A 17971-nucleotide genomic window follows, 5' to 3' on the forward strand; every position below is an offset into this window, starting at 1 on the left:
GGTTTTAGTATTAAATATCAGTGTCCCTCTATATTAGCTTCTGCTTCTCTTTTTATATAGCATCAATTTTCTGAACCAATATGGACTTGTATTATGTTATTCTTTAATGTTCTATGAAGCTAGTTTGGGTGACATTTTGATTTTCAGGCACAGGACTTGAATTATCGAGTTGCATAGCTTACTTTGAAACATTCATAAGTTTTCCAGGAACCAAGATAAAGTTGTTATGAAACCATCAAATAGGACCTAAATAAAGTTGATTTGATCTATTCACCCATTTTGGAAAGTCACAAGCATCAGTATGATTAGGCTGACACCAAATAACCACTTGAATCAACATAACTGAAAAAAAAACTGGCTCAGTTAGATCCTGGCCCTTGGGCTACATGAGCCTTCACCCAATGAAATCATTAGAAATTAACTCATTGACACCAGAATGAGAACCAACAATTCAGAAATCATAAAAACATACCACGAATCAAAATTATTATCTATTAAACAACTAAGTTCTTAAGCTGAGCTTTGATTGTTAAAATAGTTTCCAAAAAACCCAATACAATAAATCCACACCTGCTTATGATCATAAAGGGAGTCTTTAAAATTCAATTTTAATATGAAGAAATCATTTATTCATGCCTTATCCCCAAACAATAATATTCAAATGCTGAAGGAAAAGAATCAGTTATCTATTATATCTACCTACTGGTGACCAATAACATAACTTTAGTGCTTTCAGGAGTCAGGCCATTTTTATCCTTATTTTAAATAGCTAAACTAAGACTTCTGTTATCAGAAGGAGCAATCTGCTGCTAGGGTCTGCCCGAACACCAAGCACCTGCTTTCTCTGGTCTGGAGGCAGATGGTATATCATAAAAATAAAAGCCATGGAAAAATGTACAGAAAAATACTCCCTTTAAAGCCCTTTAGGAGAATCATTTTCCTAAAATCTAATACTATAAATGTACATGTTTTATGCTTCCAGAATTTGGGAACTGATGCATGGACATAAAAAAAAAAAAAGGTTTCTTAGACTGCTTCATATGCATGTGTTCATATACTTCCATAGGTGAGGAAAACAACCTTCGGCTTATAAGCACACAGGACAGGACAGTTTGTATGTGGAATTCTAACGAGCACCCTAGGGGGCATTGGTGGTTCAGTGGTAGAACTCATGCCTTCCCTGAGGCAGAACTGAGTTTGATTCCCGGCCAATGTACTTCATGTGTGGCCACCACCCGTCTGTTAGTGGAAGCTGGCAGGCTTGTGTGTTGCTGATGTGTTGTTGAACAGGTTTCAGCAGAGCTTCCAGACTAAGACAAACTAAGAAGAAAGGCCTGATGATCTACTTCCAAGAATCAGCCAAGGAAAACTCTGTGGATCACAAGGGTCCACGCAGGGCCGGGCAGCGTTTTATTCTGTTGTTCCTGGGATCACCGTGAGGGGGCTGGTACCAGGCACTGACAACAATTACCCTAAGTAGCAGCTACTGTCCTAATCCTTCAATACTGCCACTAACTGCAACTCTATGTATTAAGCCCTTTAATAATAACTCTACGGCACTTGCTCAGTGGGATGACCTCATTTGTATTTGTTGAACTTTTACAGGTGAGCCGGGCTGTCATAAGTTGGCCGCATAATATGCTTTTTCATCATAATCATGGAGAGTAGAGCTTCTCGAACTTTACGTGCACCAGAATCCTCTGTAGGGTTTGTTAGAACAGAGATATCTTGGCCTGACTCCAGAGATTCTGATTTAGTAGGTATAGGGTGAGGCCGGAGAATTTGAGTTTCTAACAAGCTCCCAGGTAATGCTGACTCCTCCTGTCTAAGGACCACACTCCAAGAATCACTGAAGTAGGGTTTCCCTTTGTGTTGTTAATATCACTTATGATTCTTTGGGCCTGCACTGGCTTCTCAGTAACTACCCATTTCATGCTGAACACGTTTGAAATGTGTCATTTGCTTACACTCAGATGTTGTAGTTACACACAAAGATGCTTAATAATCGGATGGATCTGCTGAGGTGAGGCTGCTTCATGCTGTGAGGCAACTAGGGAGAGTCAATGAATGCGGTCTGTTTGATTAACAGGTGGACAAACTCACACGTCACCAGGAGTCACTGTAACATACGACCAACTTGGTACAATTCCTACAAGAATGTCAGCTGAAATATGACTGATAATTATCTTATCCTTACTAATTTTTAACTTAGAACTTAGAGTTAGTCTCTAAAGATGCTAGATTCTGCTCTCTTACATCTATAAGCACACTCTAATAGTTTGAACTGATATCAAATTTTAACAAAAGATTAGTATGAAGCAATTGAGTGATGTTTGATATTTATATTTATATTCAACCCAGTTATCCTATAACACACTTGGTTTAAAAAAAAAAAAAAGAAACTTAAAAGCATGGCTCTGTTATGAAACAGCATCCTAATTTTAAGGTTTACTTCAAGCACACTTTGGAATGTAAACATACCTTATTTAACTTTACAAAATATTCCAGTCCAGCTTCCAAGGGATTTGTATCACAGTTCATCTAAAAGGGAAACACACATCTTAAATCTTAAATGAGGACAAATCATTTTAGTAACACTGCTTTCATATTTTTCTTTTTTTGAGGGAAGGGAACATTTTTTAAATTTTGCATATAGATTCTGAAAAAAGAAAATTCTGGACTGATCTTAAAAATAATATTTTTCACCTAAAATTCAACTGTAGTCTTTCAACAAATACTGTCATTTGAATATAGCCACTATGGAAGCTAAAATTCAGTTTGTTTCCATGGGTCTTTTATTTCCATAAACATCTGAAGGATACCACAACATGATATTTCTTCCAGAAACAAAACTGCCATATGTTTTAATGTAATAACTTTACATAAATAGATTTTTTAAGTTGCTAACTAATTGACTTATCTTAAAATTAGCCAAGAGTCAAGATAAGTAGGAGGGAAAAGCAGATGGTAGAAAAATGATTTCTATAGAGTCCAGGAAAGGAAAAAAAAAAGGGTTTAACCTCAACCTTTTCAAACACAGTCGAGTCATTAAGATATACTTCAAGTCAGAGCTAAAGCCAGTATTTGGGAACAGACCTGAAATAAGGGTGGTTGTTCTTTCATTTTTTGTTGTTGTTATTTTCCTCTAATTAAGAATATGGAAAACTGGTCTAAACTCCATGAAAAAATACTCAAACTTTTAAAAGTCAACACAGCATTTTCATAAACCAGATAAGCAGTATAAAGTTATTTTTACATGATATAAATTTGGTCTCTTATTTCTTACTATGAGCTTCTTTAAAATTATTTTTTTATTTGCTCAGAGTTTTAAAATCTCTCTAGAAAAAAAAAAAAAAAAAAGCACAGAAGATTGATTGCTATAACAACACTAGAGGGCCCTGTGGCACTGCTGGGAAATTGGAGGGAACTCAGGAGAAAAGCTCAAGAGGAAGGAAGAGAAAACAGAAGACAGGAGAATGGAGAAATGCTGAACTCCCAAGGGACTCCATCCGCTGCTTCAGTCCTTAGGGAGTACGGGGACAAATTATCCTCTATTTTATTTTTTAATCATAAAAATAAAAGCCATGGAAAAAGGTACAGAAAGATAGTCTGCCAAACTCATCTGCTGCTATTGTTAGCTGCCATCAAGTCAGCCCCCACTTCATGGTGACCTCATGCACAACAGAATGAAATGCTGCCTTTCTTCCTAGTCCATCTTAGTCTGGAAACTCCACAGAAACCTGTTCAGCATCATAGCAACACGCAAGTCTCCAGTGACAGATGGGTGATGATTGCAATGAGGTGCACTGACTGAGAATGGAACCTGGCTCTCCCACATGGAAGGTGAACCACCAATGCCCCATGTTTCATGTCCATATCTTAGCTCAGAATTTGGGAACTGATGCAAGGGCATTAAAAAGGTTTATATGCATGTGTTCATATATTTCTATACCCGTTGCCATCGAGTCGACTCTATAGGATGTGAAAACAACTTTTAACTTATACACAGCTAAAGCAGGCCTCATCTAAGGTCCCAATTGTACATTGAGAACCCCTAATAGAGCACGTGTGCTATAGATGAATAAACTTGCCCAGTGCTCTCCTTCCTTCAATGACCCCAGTAGGCTGTCCTCTCTATCTCAAAGCCCTCTCACTTGCCTCTGCCCATAGGCTAAATGCCTGAGGGGCCCTGTCTGAGCTTTCAAACCCACTTTGCCCTCTCAGGTGCCAGTTAAATGCACTCTATTATATGCCTGGCATTTTATAGACTATCTCTTACATCTGTGATAACTAGGTAGGGTAAATATTATTATCTCCATTTTATAAAAAAGGAAACAAAGGTTCTGGAGGATTAAGACCTCATGGCTAATATGTGGTGGAGGATATATTCACACCCAAGAGTCCTCACTCTGAACTCCATACTCTCCCACCATCCCTTATCTCAGCTCTCAGGCCTAAAACCTCAATGACTTCCAACAACCAGTGAATTGGACAAAGTAATGGGTCCAGAGCTAGCCTGGCATATTGGAGAGAAAACAGGAACACAGGCTTTGAACCACAGTTTGGCCTCTTACTGTGTAATTTGGATGACGCCATTCACTGAATCTTAGTGTGATTGTATATAAAACAGGGATAGGGATAACTCTCTTCTTAGGAGAGTTGAAAGGGTAAATGAGATCATGCACTTGAAAATGCTGTGTAAATAGTAAAGCACTAAACAAACAGAAAGTCTTAGTTACCAATATTAATTATTAATAACAGAAGAAGGCTGGACCAACACATCCAAGGCCACCACCTCTGCCCCTCAGAAAGATACCTTAGTTGTTACTTCTCTAAAAGGTGCAAGATAAGAAGAAAATGAGGGTAGCTACATGACAGAGGAAGAGGAGAGAATTTGAAAGGTGGTCCGCGGTCACATGGGTTAGCAGGCTCCCTGCTCCAAGCCCACAGAGACAGCTGATCAGGGCTCTTTGCCAAGCAGAAAGAATTAAAGCAGAATAAACATGTCAGAATTCCACTGAACTTTCAACTGGGAAAATAAGGAGAAAAACCACTTCTCTCAATTAAATAAAGTTATCTAATAATACATAACTCCTACAGCCAGAGTCAACATTAATGCAGTTAAAACTAGCCCTTATAAAAAGCAGATACAATAGCCATATTGTACAAAACCCAGATACAATGCCATAAAATTTTAATTAAGACAGTATCATTTCAAACCTCTGACCCCCAGGCTCTGAACGCTTTCTCCAGTCTTAAGACATTCATGGCATAGGTTCCAAAATTGTCAATGCCTTCCTCCTGGCCTGCACTCATGATAGCGTCATAAAGTGCCAAAGAATCTTCTTGTCTGTGATACAGCTCCCAACCCAGCTCTCCTGAAATAAACCCAAAGGTGCCACACCAGAGTAAGAACAATGATCACCAGATCTAAAATGCATTAGCTAAAATACATAAAAGCAGGAGAGAGTCCATTTATGCAACACAGACATTGTCAGTTTTTAAAAGACCAGTTCACAAAAAGCTGCAACAAAACCCCACTGTTACATCATAGGTGCATTTGTGCCCAATCCTGAGTCTCATAGAGTGTGGAATGTAGGACACCTCTTCTAATGACACATAAAGACTGTAATGCAGGAGTTAATCTCCACCCTTGAACCCAGCTTCATGAGGCTTGACTATATTTTCAGGGACAATAATGTCAGGTGCATAATTAGCATGGCATAGGTTCTGGGTTTTTTAGTTTATCAAGATAATGGGATAATGGGTTCAAGGTTTAGACACTCTAACTCTCACCCCCTTGCCCAAGAATCCCAAGGCTTGAGAATATAGCCAACTGACCTAAAAACCAAATCCACTGCTGTCAGTCAATTCTGGCTCATAGTGACCCGACAGGACAAAGTAGAATTGCCCCATAGGGTTTTCAAGGCTGTAAATCTTTACAGAAGCAGGTTGCCACATCTTTCTCCCATGGAGTAGCTCATGGGTTCCAACCATCAGCCTTTTGGTTAGCAGACAAGCACTTTAACCACTGCCACCAGGACTCCTTAGTCAACTGACAATTATGTAAATTGTCTTCATTGTGGGACATCCATAGTCTGTGACTCCTCCCACTCCCTATTTCTTCCCCACTAGTCATTTCATTCACATTAGAGGTACGGGCAAAAGTCAAAGGAAATGAAACTCAACCCAAACAGTTCTGCTCATTTTTTATTCTGGATACCATTTTGCTGCGATTGGGTAGGGAAACCGTAGGGGAAATGGTAGAATGATAGCCCAGGGAAGAGCTATGGCCTTTAATACTATGTGTTCTTTTTGTTCCCCAGCATTGAGGGCCAATGGTAATGTGCTTTTCCAGGATAACATCAGGACATGGGGAACACGTTATTGTTGAATGGATGCTTGGGCACCAAGTACTTCTATAAAGGGACAAGGAGGTCTAGAGGAGATTAGAAGTGAGCCCTAGAGCACCAGTGGGGAACTAAAGAGCATTCATTCATCTCTGTATCAAATACCCACTATGTGCAAGGTTAGGCAATATATGAAGACTTTCCTAATGAACTTATGGTGCTGAAGGGAAGATGGATAGTGGTAATGCTCTAAGAAAGGTGCTGATACAGTGCTACGGGAGGCCATCTTGAATGTTCCCAGGTAGAGTCTGCTGACTTGAATATTCTGTCAGCCCTCCAACTATTCCAAAAGCTCACTTTCTTGTCTATCCTTTCAAATAAGAGGCAAGTATAGAAACGGACCAACAACTGGAAATTTGTGGAACCACTCTCGCAGATTAGAAGTGAATAGACAGGACTGCGGTAAGAATTGGGTAGAGGAAATCTTTGTTCAAAGTACATTGACAAAAGCGAATGTGTGTGTGTATATATTTCCGGCAGCTTCTTTTAGATTTTAGAGACTTTAGGTTGTTTCCCAGTTCTTACCAGTATGTTGTTGTTGTCAGGTGCTGTCAAGTCAGTTCCAACTCATAGTGACCCCATGTACAACGGAATGAAATACAGCCCAGTCCTGCACTATGCTCACAATCATTGCTATGTTTGAGCCCATTGTTGCAGCCACTGGGTCAATCCACTTACCAGTATAAGATATCCTAGTAGCAGTGACAGGAATGTTAGCAACATTTAAGGACTTGGTTTGAAGAAACTTGAAAACATCATCACTAAGATCTTCAGAGGTGAGTTTCTGAAGGACCTTTCTTGCATGTGGTCCTGCAATTCCAAGGACTCCAAGCTCATCAGTTATATTTCTGATTTCAACATCATATCTACCTTTTATTGCCTCTTCTTCAATCCATCTGCATTTGAGTCATAAACATTGTGTTAAATCTTGTTTGAATAATGCATTTTGGTAACACTATTTCATTGAAGATATGGTCTGTGTCTAGATTTACAGAAAAGTCCTCAGAATGTCATTTTATATAACCACATAATTTTTAAAGTTAAGGAAACTGAGTCCCTGACGTGTTAAGTGATTTTCTTTAAAACACTCACTATAAATATGGGAGTAATTTTTCATAGTATAAAAGATACTTCAATTTAAATAAGCTCTGTCTCACAATTCCTTTAAATAGTGACAGCCCTTTGCATTTAAACTAATGACTCAATCTTCAAAAATTAATTTAAACCCAAATTTTCTCTAATATCTGCACACGGGAAGCATGCTTGCGCTGCTAAAGGCTAACAATGCACCTGCCACCAGACACAACTGCTTTGACAATCATAAAGAAGTGATAAAAACTCAAAATGCTAGTTTGAATTTCTAAGTCTTGTTGAGTTATTAGAACCCACCTATAGGGCTGGTTTATAATGTATTGAGCAATTCTTGGAGCTATTCAAGTCTATTATAAAATGTTCACCTGGACTTACACAAAGCTAAGTGACTAAGGTGACCCCCAGTATATCTTGGGTTGGAACATGTAATTTAAATCATTTTATAACTAAGGTGAGGATCTGTCAGATTAAAATATTTATTAAACATCAATGGTATTCCAAATATGTGTATACTAAAGACTATGCAAAGGTTCAGCTTGATAGATCAATGATTTAGATCCACCTGTAGGCCAGAGACCATAAAGCATCACAAAGGGAGAAGCTAACTTAGGAAGGCAGCTTGCTAAATAGACCGAAGGTGGACATCAGAATCAAAAAGACTGGATTGAGCAAGTCCCTTCAACTTCAGTTTCCTTAACTGAAAATAGGAATAACATTAATAATATTGCAGAATATTTAGCAAATTAAGATAATGTGTAAAAGGGGTTCTGGCACCCTGATGATGCTTAATAAATGACAATTTAATATTATTACAGCCAGTAAACTCTATGAGTGAATTACTTTTTTTTTGGGTGGGGGGAGGACCCTCACTTTAAATGTTTTCCTATAAAAGACACGAAGTTCATTTGAAACGATAAGGTTTAAGAATTGAAGTTGTGCTTCTAAGGACTGATAAAAGAGAAACTCCATGTAAGATTTAGTCAATACATAATACATACAAAATTTTATTATGAGATGTGTGCTTACCTAAGATCATGAAGTTCTGATCCAGAACCAGTTATTAACAGAAACTCCCCGGGAGACTGGTGAGAAACAGTCAACTCAGCATACACTCGACCTTTTGGTGTTAACATGTGACTTATATTTGTAAAGCCCACCTACACAAATAAATTTAAAATTACGTCAGGATGAAATAGATATCTTATGGACCCTTTTAATATAACATGTAAATAAAAATGAAAAGGTTCTGAATCTTATCATTTATATTGATTGTATTATCTGTAAATCTACTAAACCTAAACTCAAGATTAATTTTGAAGTCCTCAATTTAAAGGATCATTTAATTGTAGACAGTTTTAAGTTTCCATTGACATAATTAAGGAAAGGTATAAGGCCCTTAGATGACAATTCACTCAACAAAAATTTAAATTTAAAAATTAGCTATTTTCTTGGTCAATTAAAGAGAAATTCTAATGTTCATACAGAAATTACTAAGTAGGCTAAAATAGTGATTTTTTTTTTTTTTTTAATGAGAGGATTGAGAATTAAATAGGCCAGGATTCTGGACCTTGTCTCCCCAGAAGGTTATTTACCTTTGGAATGACATTTGCAAAGACATAGTCCAACAGTTTAACGGAGTCTTGGCCTTTGATGTTAAACTTGCCAAAGGGTGACAGGTCAATCACACCTACTCTTTGCATAACCTGTTTATACTCAGAGCCCACAGGCTCAAACCAGTTTGTGCGGCGAAAACTTGGCCTGGAACACAACGCTTAATGTCATTAAAAAAAAAAAAAAACTGCCATTCATTTTTAGAAAATTAGAGAATAAAAACGTTTAAATAGTCCTGTTTATCTAGAAACTCTTTTATTTGGAAAAACAACATGCAACCTAAAATTCTGTTCTGCAAATCATTTGTATATCTTGGAACCTATTTTTTAGCCTTTGAAGTTACTTGTCTATCCCTTTGACCCGTATAATAGAGAATAAAATATTAATTAACTAGAAAATAAGATAGAACACCTGGGCTCTCAGATCTGGGAGGGAACTTAAAAGTTACCCAGTCTGGTGGTTTTCAGCCCTGGTTACATAGTGGAATTCCTGGGGAGTGTTTTTAAATAATACCAATGGCTGGGCCTCTGCTCGTTGCGGTTGAGTAGATTCCGACTGATCGCAACCCTATAGGACTGAATAGAACTGCCCACTGGGTTTCTAAGGCCATAATCTTTACAGAAGCAGATTGCCACGTCTTTCTCCCACTGTAAAACCAAACCAAAACCAAACCCAGTGCTGTCGAGTCAATTCCAACTCATAGCAACCCTACAGGACAGAGTAGAACTGCCCCATAGAGTTTCCAAGGAGCGCCTAGGTGGATTCGAACTGCAGACCCTTTGATTAGCACCCGTAGCACTTAACCACTACGCCACCAGGGTTTCCTCTCCCACTATAGACTAATTAAATCACAATATCTGGAGGGTGGAGCTCCTCAGGTGATACTAGTATGCTGCCAGGATCATGAACCATTTATCTAGCCCAGTGCTTCTCAAGATTTAATGCCCATATAAACCATTTTCACTTGTTCAAATGCAGGTTCTGATTCAGTAGGTCTCAGGTGGGGCCTGCTAGTTTGCCTAGAAACAAGCTCCCAGGCGATGTCGATGTGGTTGGTCCACACTTTGAATAAGCAAAGATCTGGTCCAACATCTTCATGTTTCAGAAAAAAGACACAAAGTGACTTGCCAAGGCCTTTGCATTAATTAATAATAGAGCTGGGCCTGGACAAAGGTCCTTTATGCCTTACAAACTGGCCTCCTAATACGGTATTTTAACTTCAGAGAAGAATACTAAGTCTGCAAAATGAGTTTCCTGTAGTTTAATTATTAAAATTACAGAAGCAGCTTAGGCCAGACCCACACAGCATAAGGTGAAGAATAGATCTGGAATTTATCTGAGTCATTTATTAAAAACAAGCCAATATTTTGCAATCAAAAAATCTAGACTGACTGCCTATATAACCTAAATTTATTAATCAACAACCAGCCCTCTACTATTCTTTGAACTATTTAGACTTGGTCTGAAGTAGAAATCAAAACCTGATTAAGTAATCAAAATGACAGCTCGAAAAAGGTAACTTAATGTCTAAATTAGCTATTTGTTTTCTCTTGATTTATGGGTTCCCATGAGAAAAAAATATACAGCCACTACTGGTCACTAGGAGTTGGAATCAATTCACCGACAACAGGTTTGGTTTTGGTTTTTATAAATCTCAAGTACAACAACAGCATGTAACAGTTTAGAGGAATTCAGAGAATTCTTTTCATGGTTTTGCTTAACCTGAGATGTTAAGTAAATGATCGTTTCTCCTAATTTATCAACTATGTATATAATTTGCATAACTCAGTACACATAGACTAAAAAGCAGTTACTCTGAGCTATTCCATGATAAAAAAAAAAAAGAGAAAACTGGAAAAATCTGGGCACTTTTCATTCTGTGGTTGTATACTATGTGATTCAACTAAGCATCCTAAACCATGGAGAACCTTTAGAAGCCCTGTGGGAATCTGGACGGGGTTGGGAGGGCTCCTCTGAGCTTCTGGTAAATGTCACACTTAAAAGAGGATTCACTGGGGCTGGTTGTTGTACTCTTGGGTCATGTAGGAATATCGGGGAGAGTGGGAGTGGGGAGGTATCCTAGATGTGAGCAAATGTCAGGCAGACTAGACTTAGGCCTCCACTGTCAGAAAATAATTTCCATACCAAAGGCTCAATGCTCCTTGTAACGGGGTGGAATGATGGACAGGGGGAAATCAAACTTCTCTGACTTTCCTTCACTTCAAGTAGTTTTACTCTTCAATCAGAGCCACAGGCCAAGTTAAGTCCTTCACTTACTTGTACTGAGTGTCTTGCCCTGGTTTGTAGAACCAGTGTGGCTGCTCCCAGCCCGCGTGGAACCCCATGGAACACTTAGACTCCAGGGTACTGTAGAGCCCACCAACACGCTCAGTCGGCCTCCCGGCAAACCGTTCTTCTTTAGGAAAACTGACTGAAATGGATAATTGGCACTCTTAATAGCATATAATCAAAACATTTTGGAAGTATTCAGAAAATGAAAAAAATAGTATGTAAATTCTAGAAGCATAGTGACATCTGTTAAATTTATATAAAAGTCAAGTCTGTCATTTATACTGAGAGTAAAGCAAAATTGTTTTTAAAATTTAAAATCAGTGATGAACTCCACATGTTAAATATATACATTCATATATATTCCTTGATGAGTCTCAGAGGTTCCTTTTAGGATCCCTAACAACCCCTCCCCCAGTGAACAGAAAAAGAGCATCTAAAATCAGAGGTCTGGTGGTACAGTGGTTAAGTGATACGGCTGCTAACCAAAAGGTGAGCTGTTCAAATCCACCAACCCCTCCTTGGAAACCCTATGGGGCAGTTCTACTCTGTTCTCAAGGGCTGATATGGGTCCGAATCGACTTAATGGCAATGAGTTTGCTTTGTTTTGTTTTTAATCAGAGGTACTACAAATCAATTCTGTAAACACTTTTAGACAACGATGAATTTGCACTTTACCGATATTGTTGAATCCGTATGACTCTCTTGCTTTGGCCTCGGTGTACTGAGTTGTTGTCCATTTTCCATACCGATTGGGATCCAATTCTATCAAATCAAAAGGAGGTTCTCCATGCAGGATCCAGTCACTGAGATATTTCCCTACCCCACCAGCATGGATTATGCCATATCTTTCAAACACAGAGATAAATATTCTGTTACTAACACATGTTATTTTCAAATAATGACGTATGTCCAAATATTTGGCAGGGTCTCAAAGTAGGAGTGTTCTATGTTATTCAGAACACACAATTAACATAATCTTTGTGATATAAATTTTTTTCTCAAAAACTACATTTTTAGGCATCCAAATTAAACCTGCCTGACTTAATAGCTAGTTTCGAGAGATGCATACCTTCAAAATAGCCTATGACTCTAAGCCAGTAAGGACACTCGTTTTAGGAAAAAAGGGAGGGAAAGGCAGCAAACAGACAGGTGTGGTTGATACCTTATCAGCCCTTTGGAGCTACCACAGTCCTGACTGATAGGAAACTTTGTGGAAGAAATATGTGTACTGTAGGATGGAAAGTCTGTCTTTTCTCAGACTCAATTTAGCTCTAACCTCCTTTAGTGATGACCTCTGTGCAAGGATCCTGGGCCATTATATTAGAAACACTCAAACAAAGAGGCCTTTCCCCCAGGGACCTGTGGGGAAGAAAAAAAATCAAACCTGTTGCCATTGAGTCGATTCCGATTCATAGCAACCTTATAGGACAGAGTAGAACTGCTCCACAGAGTTTCCAGGGAGTGCCTGGTAGATTCAAACTGCTGACCTTTTGGTTAGCAGCTGTAGCACTTAACCACTATGCTACCAGGGTTTCCCTGTGGGAAAGAGGTGGAAAGAAGCACTGGCTTCTGTATTACGTAACTCATGGGTCACTTGGCGGGCTTGTTTTGGTGGGTTTAGAACCAAGAACATGATTGTGGCAGATAAAGTTTCTTGATTTCAGAAAGAAGGAATCACAATTTTACATTGGCCTTGTGTAGCTCTACCCACTCACTCTTGTCTAATGAACATGGTTTAAGTCAAGAGAAGTTGAATGAGGAGTTGATGAGCAGGGAATCTTGGGGGGAAGAACCAAGAAAAGGAGCTAACTACATGAATAGACATAAAGATACAAGAAAATCCAGTACCCCAAACCACAGCAACTTAACAGCCAGGACCCAGCCTCTAAGAGGTTGGGAGGACTTTAAGACTGGAAATGTTAACTATTTTTTTCCACAGTAATATACCAGTTTTGCTATTTTACAAAAATGAATACCTAGATTTGTTATAAGAATATTTCTCAAGAAGAAAAAAAGGCATTAATTTATTCTTCTCCTGGAAGTTTAAAAAAGAAATACGGATCATCCAAATTATTCACAATGTCTCTAAATTTCGAGAAGGCAAGAAAAACTAAGTATACACTTGATGAAGTTTATTAAGAGCAGCACATTCATTTAACTGGGTCCATGATATTCTATAAAATATTTATCAGTATTGAAGGCTATAGATACTGTTTACAATACTTGAAACTGTATAAAGCTTTATTGACATTTATTGAGTACTTTTTATCATTTACAAGGCATTGTTTCCATGCACCTATATGTACTAGATAACTTATTTTTAGCAACCTGATTTTACCAATGATAAACCAACTGTTTTACAAATAAGAAAACCCAGGGACACAGTGGTTAAATAAGATCACAGAAATAAATAGAAGACTCAGGATACAAACCCAGTCTTCTGACCCCAGAGTATATATTTCTTGTTATTGGAACTTACGTCTTCAATGGTTCTTAACCTGTTTTTAGCCAACCCATGCGACAGATACTACTTGTATCCTTGACAAACTCCCTGGGTATAGCCAAGGTGGTGCTTCAATTTTCCTGTGGTCTAGCTGTTACATCACCACGTTTGTTCCTTTTTAACAATGTGCATGAACAAGCGTATGGGGAACAGTGCTGTTATTTGGGAATAATTCTGAATCAAATTGTCTTAGTTATCTAGTGCTGTTATAACAGAAATACCACAAGCGGATGGCTTTAACAAAGAAAAATTTATTCTCTCACAGTTTAAGAGGCTAGAAGTCTGAGTTCAGGGTGCCAGCTCCAGGGAAAGGCTTTTTCTCTCTGTCAGCTCTGGAGGAAGGTCCTTGTCATCAATCTTCTCCTGGTCTAGGAGTGTCTCCCTGGGGTCCAAAGGACACGCTCTGCTCCTGGTGCTACTTTCTTGGTGGTAGGAGGTCTCCTTGTCTCTCTACTCATTTCTCTCTTTTATATCTCAAATGAGATTGACTCAAAATACAATCTAATCTTGTAGACTGAGTTTTGTCTCATTAACATAACTGCTCCTAATCCTGCCTCATTAGCATCAGAGAGGTAGGATTTACAACACATAGGAAAATCACATCAGATCACAAAATGGTAAACAATCATGCAATACTGAGAATCATCGCCTAGCCCAGTTGACACATATTTCTGGGGACATGATTCAATTTATAACACAAATCTAATTTATTTTTCAAAATTAAATCTTTTACAAACTTCAGCTATCTAACCACTAACAAATCACATGTAAAATGCAATACAGGTGAGTGTTATGACCCATCTATTGAGAACTCCTGACTTACGAGCTGAAAGTTTAAAAGCACGAATAAGAAAAATCTTAGTATTTTTCTGGTTCTGCCACTATCGGCTGTGTGACTTTGGGCAAGTTTTCTAACTTCTGTGAGATTTAGCCTCCTCATCTGCACACTTTATTTATGGTGCTAAGTGAAGAATTAATTGATATAGCATTTATAAATCACTTAGTACATTGTCTACCACATAGTAGGTGAGCAACACAGGGTGGTTATTAAACCCTTGTATAGCCAATATCAGTGTATGCTTATGCCTGATTTATAGAACTTTAATAAGGAAGTAATATATGAACAGAAAATGCAGAGGGAACTTAATGAGGATAGGAGAACTGGGTTCCTCTTCCACCTCTAGCATTCATCTGCAGAACCAGATTCTTCTAAATGGTCACAGGCTGCTATGCTTTTTGACTGTTTGTGTCTACTTTTTATGGTTACTCTGCCAAACTGTCAGACATTACATCTCACAGCACTTTCTCCACTTTAAATTTGCAGTTTATCATCTGTTCGAAGCCAAGAAAACCAGACTCAATTCAAAAAAACTTTTTAAAATACATATTACATACTGGGTAGCCCTGGTGGCACAGTGGTGTAAGACCTCAGCTGCTAATCAAAAGCCTGGCAGTTCAAATCACCAGCTGCTCCTTGGAAACCCTATGGGGCAGTTCTACTCTGTCCTATAGGGTCACTATGAGTCAGAATCTATTCAACGGCAACAGGTTTTTTTTTTTTTGGTTTGGTATAACATACTGGATGCTTTACAAGTCACTGAGAAGCAGAAAACCAAGCTAGACACTTTATAAGTCACTGAGAGACAGAAAACCAAACTAGATACTTTGTAAGTCACTGAGAAGCAGAAAACCAAACTTGTTAGAACTGTGACAAAACAAAAGTAAAACTGCTTGACTTAGGGTATTCTGTAGGTACATGAACACTGGCACACATGTAGATGGTTTGCAAATGTCTATTCCGTGGACTGATTGTACCAGAATCACAAACAATATTGAAGTACAGATTTGTAAGTCCCTGTCCACACTACTGAATCAGAATCTGTTAGAGCGATGTCTGAGAATCTGTTTGCTTGTTTTCCAATCAACACATCTTTAATGGGTTTCTGGTGGTAGAAATAATAGGAAATACAAAGATGAGATGTAGAAGATGAAAAATATTCAAGTGACTAACACAAAGATGGGATTCTGTTTATTAACATATTCCTCAGCCTATTCTGCTGTTCAGCCAGGTATGGTAAACATTGGTCTCTAGAACCAGGGAATGGGTATACTAATAAAAGCAAGGAAAGACAGCCAGTGTGGGTATTCCAACAAGTTGCTTAAGAAATATCTTAGAAACCTCAACCTATAAGTAATAGGAAAATCTTTTTTTGGTTCAGGCCAAATCCATCAAAGAGAGTATGGCACTCCCCATCCCCATTTCCCAATTTTCCCCTGTCCTCTTCCCCACTCAGCTCCCAGTGCATAAAACCTGGAACAATTACCCAGAGCATTCAGAGCAGGAGTCTAACATCAGCCCAACACAAGTAGATATAATTACTAGGTAATAATTTAAGTAACCAGTGTTCTAAAGGAAGCAAATTCCTAACTTATTTAGCAATTAGTTGATAGCTGTTTCACTAAAACATAAACATAATGAGGCTAGAGACATTGTCCACAGCTCAGAGCAGGCCAATAATCTGCAAATATTTTTGACTGAATTAATAAATTTGTTATTGAAGTCAGTGGTCAACTGATTTTCTACAAGGGTGCTAAGTCCATTCAATGGGGAAGAAAGAGTATCTTCATTAAATGGTGCTGGGAAAATTGGATTTCCTCATGAGAAAGAATGAAACAGGGTCCGTGCCTCACACAATACATAAAAAAACAATTTGAAAATGGATCAGGGACCTAAATGTGAAAACTAAAACCATAAGATTCTTAGAAGAAAATGTAGGGGCAAAGCTGTGGAATGTAGTGTTTAATGCTAGATTATCAGATATGATAACAAAAACTGGCAGAGCAAAAGACAAAATAGATAGATGACACCTCATAAAAACAAAATACTTTTGTACATCAAAGGATTTTATCAACAAAGTGAAAAGACAATCTACAGATTGAGAGAAAATTTTTGGAACTATATATCAGATAAGGGCCTAATATCCAAAATTATAGATATAACTTCTACCATTTAACAACAAAAAGACAAACAACCTAACCAAATAATAGGCAAAGTATTTGAACAGACAGTTCTCTAAAGAAGATATTCGAACAGCTAAAAAGCAAATGAAAAGATGCTTATCATTATTAGCCATTAAAAACAACCTGCAAATCAAAACCAGAATGAGATATCACCTCACCCCCATTAGAATGGCAATGATCAAGAAAACAAAAAACAAGTTCGTGAGGTTGCAGAGAAACTGAAACCCTTATCCATTGCTGGGGGGGAAGGTAAAATAATACACCCATTGTGGAAAACAGGTTGGCAGTTCAAAAAATTGAACACAGAATTACCATATGACCCAACAATTCCAATCCTAGGTGAAGAAGTAAAGGCAGGAATGCAAACTGAAACCAGTGTTCATTGCAGCATTTTTCACAATAACATAAAAGGTGGAAAAAATGAAATGTCCAACAAGAGATGAATGGATGTGGCTTATGTATACAATGGAATATTATGCAACTGTAAAGAGAAATGAGGAGGTGGAGCCAAAATGGCACCTCAGACAGATGCACCATGCTGTCCCTCTGCAGCAAGACCTGAAAAACTAAGTAAAATAGATACAAACATCAGTCCCGGAATCCTAAGCATGAAGGGATAAATAACTAGATCAAACACTGAATGGAAGCGGAAATTGATGGAAAACAGAGAACAAGGACAGATACAGAGTGAAAGCCCCTTGCCAACTAACACATCTTGGAAGACAGCCGGCAATGACCCCTGATAGGGAGTATCGGAAGGCAACTTCACAGAGCTTCCAACAGGAGACGGCACACCCAGTAACCAGATACACATACTTTCCCACCATTAACCCTTCTGCCCCGTATGCTACTTCCTCCTCTTCTTGCCAGCCCCTGGGCCTACCCCACCCCCAATGACCAGCTACCGCCTTTTTTTCTTGACCTTTTTTTTCTTTCTATCTCTTTTCTTTTCTTACTACCACCAAGCCCTGCATGCCACCTCCACCCCTTCCCAACAGCCCCCACCATGCCACTATGGCTACAGTGTCTGGTGCTCAGGCCC

General features: G+C 38.4%; 1 protein-coding gene across 2 annotated transcripts in view; it reads right to left on the reverse strand.

The window, feature by feature from the left end:
* DMGDH (dimethylglycine dehydrogenase) overlaps positions 1–17971 on the reverse strand; it is an 89278-nt gene that overhangs the window by 26113 nt on the left and 45194 nt on the right. For both annotated transcript variants that reach the window (XM_049866515.1, XM_049866524.1), the window contains 7 exons: positions 12081–12250; positions 11391–11544; positions 9095–9260; positions 8529–8659; positions 7089–7306; positions 5221–5378; positions 2482–2541 (listed from right to left, as the gene is read on the reverse strand). In XM_049866515.1, coding sequence (XP_049722472.1) covers positions 2482–2541; positions 5221–5378; positions 7089–7306; positions 8529–8659; positions 9095–9260; positions 11391–11544; positions 12081–12250 — 1057 coding nt within the window. The remainder of the gene's footprint in view (positions 1–2481; positions 2542–5220; positions 5379–7088; positions 7307–8528; positions 8660–9094; positions 9261–11390; positions 11545–12080; positions 12251–17971) is intronic.

Source organism: Elephas maximus, chromosome 2 (genome assembly GCF_024166365.1).
Source record: "Elephas maximus indicus isolate mEleMax1 chromosome 2, mEleMax1 primary haplotype, whole genome shotgun sequence".
NCBI classification, from domain to species: Eukaryota; Metazoa; Chordata; class Mammalia; order Proboscidea; family Elephantidae; genus Elephas; species Elephas maximus.